This window comes from Epinephelus moara, chromosome 24, assembly GCF_006386435.1.
Source record: "Epinephelus moara isolate mb chromosome 24, YSFRI_EMoa_1.0, whole genome shotgun sequence".
Classification (NCBI taxonomy): domain Eukaryota; kingdom Metazoa; phylum Chordata; class Actinopteri; order Perciformes; family Serranidae; genus Epinephelus; species Epinephelus moara.
Genome location: NC_065529.1, coordinates 43073656 through 43086983, shown reverse-complemented (window position 1 = coordinate 43086983; position 13328 = coordinate 43073656). Strand labels below are relative to the sequence as shown.

The 13328-nt window shown below is 42.0% G+C and overlaps 1 protein-coding gene across 2 annotated transcripts in view; it reads right to left on the bottom strand.

Annotated features, from left to right (window-relative positions):
• Positions 1–300: 300 nt before the first annotated feature.
• The window catches only part of nisch (nischarin), a 43749-nt gene continuing 30721 nt past the window's right edge, over positions 301–13328 (bottom strand). Inside the window, exons 25-29 of one of the 2 annotated variants that reach the window (XR_007569459.1) lie at positions 13131–13292; positions 11229–11401; positions 9287–9477; positions 3821–4214; positions 301–2323 (exon numbers count right to left, since the gene is read on the bottom strand). Coding sequence is in view for 1 of the 2 variants with exons in the window: in XM_050038085.1 (XP_049894042.1) it covers positions 3887–4214; positions 9287–9477; positions 11229–11401; positions 13131–13292 (854 nt within the window). In the remaining variant the exon portion in view is untranslated. Of the gene's footprint in view, positions 4215–9286; positions 9478–11228; positions 11402–13130; positions 13293–13328 lie in introns of both variants that reach the window. The other variant, XM_050038085.1, reaches the window with a different exon arrangement.

Sequence of the window (13328 nt, the reverse complement as noted above, 5' to 3'; positions counted from 1 at the left end):
CCCCGTTAAAGGTTTTTTTTTGGGGAGTTTTTCCTTATCCGCTGCGAGGGTCATAAGGACAGAGGGATGTCGTATGCTGTAAAGCCCTGTGAGGCAAATTGTGATTTGTGATATTGGGCTTTATAAATAAAACTGAATTGAATTGAAACCAATGGGTGACATTATGGTAGCTACATCCATTGTTTTTTTAGTCTATGGTTATACTCAAGAGTTGGAAATGACCTTTTTTTGACCACCAGCAACTGTAGCTACTGGATTCCAAAATCTAACAGTCACTCAATAGATTACCATTGTTTTTTTTAGCTAATGAGTGAAGAAAATCTGGCAGTCACTTGCATATTTTACGAGCACGTGGCTGGTGCTAATTTACAACCCTGATTATATTACATATGCAGTACTGTGTAAGCAGAATTTGATGTTGTAGTTGGTCAAAAATAAGCAACTATTAACCACTTCTTATACAGTTCAGTTAATAAATCTATAACAAATATATAATCAAATCATAATGCATCATAAAGTGAGCATGTATTTTGTATGTGCAGTATAACCTTGATCTAAAAAGTAACTAGAAACTAAAGCTGTCACATAAATGTGAATTGTCTCTAAGACGTATGGGTGTGGAAGTGGAAAATAACATAAAATAGAAATACTCAAGTAAAGTACAAGTACATTTACTTGAGTAATTGTCATTGTAATACACTTAATATTTCCAGATTTAATAATACATGTCAAATAAACCTTTGCAGTAACTGTGTCTATCACAGTGTCAGTTTCAGTTGTCATTCCCACAGAAACATGGAGTGACTAACATCTTGTTGGTCAGACTGGTTTTCTGGATAAATCGCTGCCTCAGCTTAAATGTTTGCTAACTGCGGTAAATCCTGCTGATTTTCTCAGAATCAAATCACTGTCACTACACCAAACAGGAAATATTCTTACTTTTTTCATTTTCATTTTAATTCAGTGGCATTCCCCTTTAACAAGACAACAAGATGTAACGTAAACAACAAGTGGTGAAGAGTGGGTAGTCCAACGCCGGCTGGCTGGCTTCCCATTTGTCCATAATAATAATAATGTATGAAAAACAAAACATACAATAAAACAAAACACAAAGAAAATATAAAAAATAATACTCAATGATAATACTTAATATGACATTTAAGAGTTCTTTTTGGAAACATCATGAAGACCTCCATGTTTAGTACAAAATCTGCTTCAGGATGGAAAACATCCGTCTGTCCCAAAACATAATTATATTAATATAATATTAATAAAAAGCTTCAATATACAGTTCAATAATACTGCTTCATTAATTACAATGTGCAAGGGATAAAATGTTCAGAGAGCAGATTGTGCCGAGCAGCAGTGTGAGCGTGTGCGTGTGTGTGTGTGTGTGTGTGTGTGTGAGTGTGTGAGTGTGTGTGAGAGTGTGAGAGAGAGAGAGAGAGAGAGAGAGAGAGAGAGAGAGAGAGAGAGAGAGAGAGAGAGAGAGTTTGTGTGCTCCTAAAAACAACATTTTGGGATATCATCTTGTGACCTCGTCCAGAGTCAGATGGCGCACATGTGAAAAACGTTTTTGGTTTTAAGAGCAACTTTACACAAACACCAACATGTAAATCAAACAACTTTGGGGATTTTTGGAGGGTGGATTTGTTTTATCCTTTGATGACGCTAGGCTAGCAGTTTCCCTCTGATTCCAGTCTTTGTGCTAAGCTAGGCTGAACATATCCTGGACAAACAGAGATGAAAATGATGCACATCTTACAGTCTGACTCTGGAGAGGAGAGAGAACAAGAGGATTTACCAGAAATGACAAACTGTTCCTTGAAGGTAAGGTTGATTAAAATCTCGTAGGACTCCTGTGGACTGTCTGCAGCGTCCCCTGCTGTGCAACATCAGTCTGTCTGTCTGTCTGTCTGTCTGTCAATCAAGTCTGAAATGTGAGACACTTTGCAAGAAAGAGAAGTTGTGTCAGAAACTCCCAATATTTCGGCTTCTTGTGAGGTCACAGGTCTGTAGTGGCAGTCTGGTGTCTGTTGAGTCCGACTGAGCCTCAGTTTCTTTTCTGTAGTGGACACCAAACAGTGTGTGCAGAGCCACATCCCTTTCAAATGGAGTGCGACTAAAGGCCCCAGTATGCTTCAAACTGAGCACCTGTTGGATCATCTAACAGCATCTGAGACCACCTCCAATACCAACAATCACTCCCACTTACTTCTGTCTCTTTTCATGAATGACTGAGTGCAACAGGATGAATTCCTTCGAGAAGAGTGTGTTAAAGTGTGCACTGTTAACCCCATTTGAGTGAATCAGGACGTCAAGACTACAAAGACACACAAAAGACACAGAGTTGTTAGAGAGTAAGTGAGGAGGCAGTGTGACACAGCCAGGACCGCCTAATGACAGGGGGCATTTCACCCCATTTTAAGTGTGGACGTACAGAACGAGAAGAAACATCTATTAACGAGTTCCTTAGAGGCATACTGAGGCCTCTGCAGTGGTCTTCTTGGACTGAACATCTTTCAATAAGGTGCCAGCTCCCCAAAAGTGAAGCCAGAACATCTTGATTGCCCCCTGGTGGCTGGCTGCAGTATAGGTCGTAAGCCCCACCCTCTCTATGCTAAAACCTCAGAGGTACACGTCGATATCTTTTTCCCAAAATGGTTTCTGTCATATTAGGTATTCTTATCATGCTTATGTTTGCTGGAGTGTTCATTTTTCCCATAAGTACAGTTTAATTTGTTATTTGATGCTATAAAAAGGGGGTTTGAAGACATGATTGACAGGTGAATGTGCCCATCAAGTGGAGATTGCTACTGTGCAGATTCTGTCTCCGAGTGACATCACCACTACAAGATGGCGGCGCCTGTATCTGGGTTATTTTGGCTTCATTTTTGTCCAGCTGGAGGTAGTGGAGACGTGTCGTCCATCTTTATATACAGGTATTAGCTGCAACACAATGTGACGTCGGAACACAAACCCCCTATTTGTTTTCTCTGGCGTGCTCACTGAGAGTGGGTCCGCTCCATTTCAGTGCACTGGTGCACCGCTTAACAGGTAATGGTGAAGGCCAGGAAAACTGTTTAAATGAAGTGCTATCTGTCAGCCAGCGGCAGCAACAACCTAATGTTCAGCTGGCAAAACATCAGCCTACAGGGCAAAAGCCATAGTAGCTTTCATAGCTGACAAATAATTGCCTCTTCACAATATGATTTTAGCCTGAACGACATTCACCAGTTCTCTGTCTTACCATTATCTTGTTTGTGTCCGTATGGGCAATGTGGTGGTGGTGTTGTAAATGCCTCTCTTGCCACTGAAATTTAGTGGCAGATCCAGCATATCTGCCAGCTACAATAAAACTCAGATGGTGTGCAGACTCCGTCTACTCAGTGCACCATAGGCATACACCAGCAGGCTAAAGGCGCGGACACAGTATAAATCAGTATCACACTGTGAGATGATGCGACTGGCTTGGAGTGTGGAGCTATATAAGTAGGCCGCATTTAAACTTCTCTCTTACGTAACTGTCTCTGTCACTGTTCATGTGACCAACCAAGGGCAATGATGAATGCCTTCAAGGTGACACTGAAAGTGTGCATCTTTATCCCCATTTAATTGATTCATTGCAGCTCTTCGTCTCTATGACGACAGGCTGCCTTTCAGTGAGACCATTTGGAGCAGCTAGAAAAAGCTTTGTCTTTGGACGGTTTCAGACAAGACTTTACACAAACTACTCGGTTTGAAGCATATCAAGGCCTTTAAACAGCCCCCCACGCCCTGAATCTGTATGTTAATTATCCTGGTCACATGATGACTCCACCTGCCAATCAGCTCCCAACGACGAACGAGGTGCTGAACAGTCAACCGTCTTTCCATCATCCAGCAATCAGCCAGTGAGTTCCACAGGAAGCTCCCGGCTGCACAGCGCCTCCCACTGGCGGGCGAGGAGAGAGATTAGCCTCTCTCTGCTGTCGGCTCCTGGGACAAAGACGCACCACTGGACCTCACCCTCTGCCCCACTGCTGGCTCCACCTCCTCTGGGCAGGGCTTCCTCCCCTGCAGCAGCAAAGTGGTCCATGGTGAGGTGGCAGAGCAGGTCGGGGCCGGGCAGGTCATCGAACACCAGGGTCAGAGCCTGAGGATATGTCTGGTACCCCAGCAGCACTCGGTCCAGGTCTCTGATCCTCCGAGCCTCACGCAGCTGGTACCGCTCCCTGTTGGGGGATGAGGAAGATGAAGATGAGAAGGAGGAGGATGACTACTACCACACCGTAAAGAAGAATCTGATTTTTTTTTTTTTTTTTTTCTTGTAATAATATTTTTTATAAGATTAAAAAATACTTAAAATTAAGAAAGGGCACAGAACAAGAAGCAGCTCTGAATCAAGTAAAAACCCTTTTTGTAAACATTTTTTGCAGGGAAACAGAAGGGAACAAAGGGTTGTGCATCTTCTTCATCAGGCTCACAATGAATGTATAAAAAGTAACCAAGGTGCCTGTGAAACTGGGGCCATATTCACACACATTCAGAGAATCCTCTGACAGAGCTCCTAACTTTGCCTCAATTTTTTTAGTAAGGAGCCCTAACTTAGGAGTGATTTAGGAAAGTTCTCAGAGCAACGTTTACCTTAGTGAGGAGGTGTGGTTGACCCTGTTGCTAGGTGTAACACACTCTTTTAACAGATGTGATTGGCTGTCACAGACACACCCTTTTCCGAGCCTGCATGGCGCAGACACCCAGTGGGAATGAAATGAAATAAACAGTCAACTGTGAAAGGGTTGTCACTGTTAGTGTGATCACTCTGCTGATGAAAGGTTGAGACAGACCCAAGTGATCACTGCTGCACTGTTGCATTTTTCCAGTTTTATAAATATCTTGGTGTTGGTGGTGTATGTAATAACTATCTCTGGCACTACAGCATTATTGCGTTGGGTGGGAAATGTATGCATACCCTAATGAGATCAACCACATATTATCCCTACACGATCTAATCTGTAGCATTTCATTAACATTACTGTCATCAAGCGTTTAGAGAACATTTCTCCCACTTCTTTGTGTTTCCGCCATTTTCTCCTCTGCTAAAGAAACTCTTACGCCTCTTAAAAGTCCTCCTCCCTGCTCCTAACAGTTTTTCACATTAGGAGCTCTTTTAAGGTCTAATATACTCTGTAAATAACTTTTACCTTTACAAGGACCTAGTCTTAAATTTAACTGGTAATTCTAAGAAAACGTCACAGGTCTAAGAATTCTCTTCGAATGTCGTCACTAGGAGCAACTCTTGGCACTAACATTTGAAACTGTTTTACAGAAAGAGAAAAGGCAGATGTTTTGATTTCAAAAAATAATAAGATACTGATACTGAAAACCTCTGTACTCTGTGACCACATGATGTCACTGTGGTGGTTACAGGTACAACAAAGAACACCATACAGTCCTACACTCATTCTCTTTAAGCTCTCTTTTTAGTCTCTACCAATTCCTGAGGAAAATATCTGTCTTGAGCTGCTGAATGATCACTCATATCTCACCTCAAAGGTCTGGTGCTTCATTTTCAAGTGTCTTTTATTAGGGATGCTGGTTGATCAAGACATTTTCAAATGGATCTGTATCAGCAGTTTGAAGCTCAGCTGAGCTCAATCATTTTCAGATTGCTACTCAGTTTGAACACTGGAACAGTCCCCTCATGAACGACACAGCGAGTCAGTAAACTGCAGAGCAACACAAACAAACACTGACCAGCAGTTTCAGTTAATGATCTCCACGCTGAGAGAGAGTGATGCAGCAGATCTGCCCTGCCTCTGGGCTGATAAAACTGTCACTGCTTCTGTATCAGCAACATTTCTCTCAGGTGCATCTCTGAAGTGCCGCATTTGGAATTTGAAGTGTTTTGTTTACGAGGAAAATAAAAAGAGAGCTGTTTTAAATGTGGTTCATATTTTCCAGCTGTTACAGATCCACAATGGCAAATATTACACAGCCACCCATATCTGATCTGTGTTTAAAACAGGTCTGGTAAAGGCTGTTTCCCTGGTTGGAAAACGTACTGAGCAAATCAGAGCTCAGTAGAAAGGGTTGAAAATGGGGACATCATTTTCCTTTGCGGGAGCCAGAACAAGATGACATAAATATGGATGACATGGACACAGCTCTACAGGTAGTTGTATGTCAGCTTACAGAATTAAAAACCTGTTAAATCAACACATTTGTTTTGATCAGCAAGAGATACATTCCAGTCCAAGTCAATGAAATAGACGTCAACAGGAGAGAAACATCATCACCACTAAATAATTGCCCTCCCGAACGAAGATCAACTAAAGCCGGGCTCAGACTGCAGGATTTCTGGGCCAGTTTATCCCTGATTCACCCCTCCAGACAAACGGAGGATAAATCCGGTCTGGGACTTTGGTTGGTACTGATGCTCGGCCCAGATTATCTGGTACTGTGAGAGGTTTACAAATCTAGTTTTAAACCTCTTGAACTGCTCACAGACTCATGGAGGCCACCCTGATAGTTTCACACATGAACATGTTTCATTTCCTCCCGGCTCGACTATTGCAATTTGTTATATTTTGGTATTACTCATTCTTGTTTATCCCGTCTTCAACTTGTCCAAAATGCAGCAGCAAGAGTTTTAGCAAAGTCAAAAAAGAGGGAGGGCATTACACCCATTCTTGCCTCCCTACACTGGCTGCCTGTTAGCGACAGGAAGCATTATAAGATTCTGATGTTTGTTGATGAAGTGTTAAACAGCCTCACCCCCTCTTACATTATAGAGCTCCACTCCTGGCTCTGGAATTCTCTTCCTCCCGCCATCAAGATTTTCAAGAATCTTCTTACAACACTTTTATTCTACTGCCTTTAATTGCGCATAGTGTGACTGTCTTTGTTGGTGTTACTGTTACACTGTGGTGACAAAAAACCCCACTTATACTATAGGTGCGATAACAGCAGAAGTGATATGTTATCATTACTGTTATTACCACCCACCTGGATGATTATGTCGGTATGGAGCAGCTGACAGTTTTTCCAACCACTGATTAACATTATTGCCTTTAAAGCTAACAGTAACTACTATACTACTGTTGACAGGTATTAAAACTGACAGTTAAAATCTCACCTTCAGTTCTTCCTGAAGAACAGACAGCCCATGTTGACCATTTTCTTATCCAGACCTGTTTCGCAATCTGCTTTTGTTTTGGTCACTGCAAAGCAATGTTTACATTACAGGAAGTTGTCGCATCCTCTAAAGTGTCCTATTTGTTTATATCTGCTTCCCTATAATATCACGGGAGGTGGTGCATTCATGCTCCCTCTAGCACGATAATCTCGGTCTTATCTTGTTGCATGTGATGTGCTGTTATTTTCAAATCTTGTGGTGTGTGCATGTTTGTGATAAGACAGAGGAACGTCTTGTCAATGTGTGTGTGATGCAACCAGATTTCAAAGTTCAGGATTTTAAAACCACTGTATTCTGAGCCCGCCTTAACACGGACATGATGTTAGACGAAATGTGTATCCACCTTATTCCTAGCTCCCATGATACCTTGCGCGAATTATGGGTGTAATTTCCGGCGTTGAACCAAAACCGGCTATTTCCAATGGCAACCGTTTGTCTCCAGCACTCTATTCTTCTTTCCAAGAGCAATTGGGAAATAAAACATGGAACACACCACCTGTTATAGCTCAAACGGGATTATGTGATCATACCTCTGCCATCTCTGACAGCCATCTCAAAGCGTTGTTTTTTTTTCCTTTTCAACCAAGCACGCTAGCAGTTAGCTTGCCTTGCTCCGTTAAAATATTGTTAACTTTAACATGGCCCGAGCTAGCTTAAGGTAAACACCTGTTCCCTCTCATAGATGATTTATGATTTCTGATGACTTATTAAGGGAGTCTAACACATGTGGCAAACATTTAACATAATTCAGTGTTAACTGTAGCTGCATGTAAAGTGAATAAATGTGATGTTTCCAAGATAATCCTCAGTTTTTTTTCAGCCGTTTACACGTTTCTTTAACTTCTGATTTATTAAACACTGTTCTGAGTGACACATGATGCTGAATTTAGCAGCAGACTTCAGTAACAGAAATATAAAGTGGTAGTAAAGATAGGAATATCATGTACTGACGTTGAGTGATGGACCTGTCAGTCTAGGTGGCAAATTCTGATTCAGTTTGGTGCTATGTCTCGTGAAAATCTTGTGGTTATATTTCTCATATCAATGGTAACCATGGCAACAGGAACAATCCCTTTTTGCTCTGGTTACATGTTCAACACACAGTTGCTGAAGACAAAAATTTAGCTTAGACTGGCTGTTAGTCATTACAGACACAGACAGTGCAACAGGTACCAGAGCTCCGCAAAGACATTTTAGAAAACGCTAGTTAACATTAGTTAAATATTTGTTAAAAAATAAATCAGTATTTGCTAAACTGAAGGCAAATTACTTTCGAAAAGAACCAGCGTTGGTGGTTTGTCACCAAGAGTAGCCACTGGGATGAACCACAGACAGTCTATGGGACTAATTAGCTTACTGCTACTTCCGCTATCTCACTGGAAGTTGCGCCCATAATCATTTCTCCAGTAGCACCCTCAGGGATAAGGTGGATACAGACTAATATTTTCTTTAGTTAAATAAAGAGCACGTTTTTTTGTGAGCCTACTGTAAGCTCGCTCTGCAGCTGTGTCATGTAAGAAAATGTAAACACCCCAATGTGTGTTGACCAATAGTCACTTCTTCAGGACTCAGACATCCCTTTAAATCATATCTCACCAGCTGAGCACTGATGAATCAAAATGTGTGTGTGAGTTATCTGCGACTAAATAATTAAGATACTGAAATTTGTGTTTGTTAATTCTTGCTGAGTCACAGAGTCTCCTGCTCCACCTCACAGGGACTGATGTGATGCTCTGCCTCTTGGGCTTCAGTGAATATTGATTTCAGCTTTTTTTCCCCCCCTGAGTGTCCCATGTTCCCTGTAACTAAACTGTCTACGCGTCACTCACAGTATGTCAGTCAGTCAGTCACTGTCTCCTCTTCTTCCTCTTTTCCTGCAGCAGACGAGTAAGAGGGAACAGTTTTTTTTAACTTGCTGCCAACTCTGCAGCGTTCACTGGAGACGACACGTGTCACTGATGTTATTGTTAAGTGTTTGTCCACCCTGCCTCCCAAACCTGAGGGCCTTCACTGTAAATAATTCTGCTCTTAAGTGACCCACCTGGATAAAGACGGATAATGACTTTGAAATGTTGTGGTACAGGAGGGTGGGGCTTCCTGTGTGCTCACCTGGAGGGAGGTTCTTTGGCAAAGTCAGGCAGAGGATAGCTGACATAGTCCTCGTCCAATAGGAACACATCGGTGCTGGTCAGGATCAAAGTCCTGGGCTGGAGTACTGGAGATGAGCCGGAGCCAGAAACAGAAGAGGAGTGGCCTGATAGAGTGGAGCCTTGGCTGGGCAGAGTGCTGGGGATCTGCACCTGGAGGAAAGAAGAACAATTATTTCTGTAAGAGTTTAAAATAATAAAACAGAAGCAAATACAAAGAGTGGAAATATAAAATCAAGGCAAAACCAGTTAAGAAATCATCAATAGGGAAGGCAAAATTATTTATATAGCACATTACAGCAACAAGGAGAGTCAAAGTGCAAAATAAACACATTACAAAAGTACATTTACATCAAATTCAAAAGGAAAATAAAAACAGGGCAAAATAGAATAAGACAAAAAATAATGAGTAAAATTTGCAGAGGAGAGTAAGGAATGAATAAATATTTGATTTAATAAAATGCAGCAACCAACAGAAAAGTCTTCAGCCTTGATTAAAAGGAGCTGAGAGTTGGGAGTTTGCACACCAAACCAATTATAGAGTTTTGTAAACTTGCAATAACTGATGTCTTTAAACACTTGGGGGTGATGGAAAAAGGCTGTGAACACAAAACTGACATTAATATTACCCTACATGTAAGCAAACAGTGAACCAGTTACCCTGACTCCCCCTCACAAAAAAATATTCTCGTAATGTTCTTATGGTTATGCCACTCTCTTTATCTGCTGGCCCTGTGGTGTCTCCCTGGCAGAGCAGGGCTGCTATTGTGACTATTGACCTGACACTTTGGTACGTTTTTTTCTCGAGCCTATTCCAGCTGTTACTGTGCGAGAGGCGGGGTACACCCTGGACAGGTCACCAGACTATCACAGGGCTGACACATAGAGACAGACAACCATTCACACCTATAGACAATTTAGAGTCACCAATTAACCTGCATGTCTTTGGACTGTGGGAGGAAGCTGGAGTACCTGGAGAAAACATGCTGACATGGGGAGAACATGCAAACTCTGCACAGAACGGCTCCCCCACCCTGGGTTCGAACCGGGAACCCTCTTGCTGTGAGGCGACAACTGCAACTGTGTGCAGCCACAGTGACCCTTAACCACCAAAATTCAATCACTTAATTGTTCAGTCCAAGTGGACATTTGTGCCAAATGAAGAAATTCCCAAAAGGCATTCTTACGATATCACATTCACAAAAATTGGGCCAGACATACGTACATACAGAAACCCCGAAAACATAATGTCTCTGGCCACGGCTATCACCAGCATGGAGGCATTAAAATAAAACTATTTTCTGATTGTTTCATGGTGGTTACGTTCTAAAGCACAAATAAACACACCCAAACAACCCTGTAGGAAGCTGCTGCATTGCTTGACTTTGTTTCTTCAACTGAGGCCCATGCTTGTATATGTGTCTCAAACAGACACACGGACCTGCAGCCCACGTTCACAAAGCAGAGGAGAGAAACGGCTGGTCGAGATTTTTTTATAGTCCCCTGACCTTGTGCTGCTATTGGCTGGGGGCTACCCACCACTACCCAAAGCCTGATACCTGGAAACGTCCCAAACAAGCAATAATAAGACGAACATGAGAAAATCCAGGTAGGGGGTAGGTCCTCTACAGATACAGACACCGCCACACACTGAGAGTGGGTCATAAGTGATGATTGAGAGGGTTTACTTTTTTGTGAGTCTATATATTGTTTTTATTTTTAAGGGAATCCTGCTTAGTGTGCCTTTAAGTTCAGGACTCAGACCCAAACTTCACATGATTGGGAGGGGAACTGTAGTCAGGTGAGGGCAGCCATGGTCCGTTGCTAGAGGCAATGCTAAGAAGGACTTGGCGAATGAATACGCCGTTACTTGTCTCCCCCATCACAAAGGAAGAGGTTCTTACCTGGAAGACCAGCAGGTACAGCAGGACGTTGAAGGAGCGTGAGGACGATGATGCTGCACTTGCCGCAGTCTTCCTCTCCGCAACAATGAAGGTCAGGTCTCCCATCTCCTCCTCACTGGGATAAATAAACTTCACCCTGCTGCTGTGCACCAGCTCGTAGTTCTGCATTTTACCTGCAGGGGTAGACAAAATCACATCTGTCACCATCATCAGCTTAATAACAGGTCAGCAATTTAGATCAGTCTTCCAAACAATTTGTGCACAGATGTAATTTGGGATAGGATTTTTTATTTAAACAAATCCACATATCAGGATAAAAACACGTATTAAAACAGGTGAATATTAAAATAACATGTTTGTCCACATTCTGACATTCTTCTTTGTACCAAAAGGGGCTGACGATGATGTTTAAATGTCAAATAAGACAATGTTTTTTCTGGATATTACTTTTAAAAAGGTGAGGTTGTATTATTATGATTTGAGGACTAGATACTCTCTGTTCTCTCTCTGGTCCCTGGGTTACAGAGCGAGCCTGTTACATTAAGAGAGAGTAGCATTTTGTGTTCTTGTGGCCTTCATGTTGCTAGGCTATCATGTTTCTTTGCGTCTGTTAATAGTGTGTCTCTTAGAGTATGTCAGACATGAAGTGTCTAAGGAGCCCAGTTTGACCTTCAGGAGTTAATGTAACATGCGACATGTTTCAGAGAAGCTAATGAGTTGAAAGTGTCTCCTGGCGTCTGAGAAATGAATTCTGACCCCTTCTAAGAGCCTGACAGGTGAGAGTTTGAGTACTGCACATGACTGATAAACAACTTGGACAAAATATGGGATTCATACTGTAATAAATGTTTTTCGTGTTTCACTTTTATAAAGAAAAGGCTTCAAGGGTGATAAATATCTCGTCCTTGGACAACATGCATCTCGGCAAAAATGTCCCCAACAGGACTGGTCTGTTTTTAGAGCTGTTAAGGAACAGCTGCATCCAGTGGTTGTTGAAGATTCCCTTTGAAAATATTAAATGTAAATATAATTGAAAGGCCACGATACTTGACCACAGTCGACAAATTTGTAGTTTTGTTGACACTTTTTGACGCATTTAGAGATTTTATTTGGCCTTTTTTTTCCAAGAAAACAGAACATGAAGAACATTGGCAGGCATTATGACAGTTATCTTACCTGGATAAAAGACATACTATGATATGGGTTGTAAGCAAGAGGCCCTACTACAGCAGTTAATCATTTACATATAATTTACCTTGATTATCAAAGCAGACAGCAAATAGGAGGTAAATTATATGTTAGGTAATGAGGATGGGCGGGGTGAATCAGCAAACACATTCCTTATTCCGAGAAATATGTCATCCATTTTGTCTATCTTGCAATTTATAAATAATTTCTCAATCTTATTGGGAAAGTCTGTCTTTCCATCTCATGAATCTCTTTTGGCAAGTTGCCCAAATAAAGTCACATGCATGTCAGTGGGATCTGTAAATCAATGCAACCTCCGCGAGCTGTTTGTCGCGGCCACCGGCTGCTTAGAGGTAACGATAACTAGCTCTCCTCCCACTGATTTCAACCAGATTTGTAGTTGTTGTTTTCATGTTCTGTCTCTCCACATTCACTCCTCTCAGTAGTGTAGTGGTAGTTGAGTGGGCATCAGAAAGCTTTTGTTGTTTTGACATGATAACGAAACAGCGTGTTTCAGTGTTCACGTGACGTTGGATAACTCGACCATCTTCCCCAGTAACGGACATTTTTGAAGTTTGAGTGTCAGCCATGTGTTATATTTACATGTAGAGGGAAGCACTTTGAACAGATGATCATGAACCAATCAGGTTGTTCAGGTAGGATTCGATGTCATCACAGATATTCAACTGCCTCTGAGTGTCCCTGCATGGTTACCTGTGTTTGTGTTGGTGAACTGAGAGTAGAAGTCCTGATCTGACGGCTCCGGAGGAGGAAGCTGCTGCTGCAGACTGAGAGCCGACATCAGCTCCTGAAGGAAGACGCCCGTCCCGTAACTGTCCCTGCTGAGGCAGCACACAATGTGATCGGCCGAATGACCTGCAGATACAGAGAGAGAGAGAGAGAGAGAGAGAG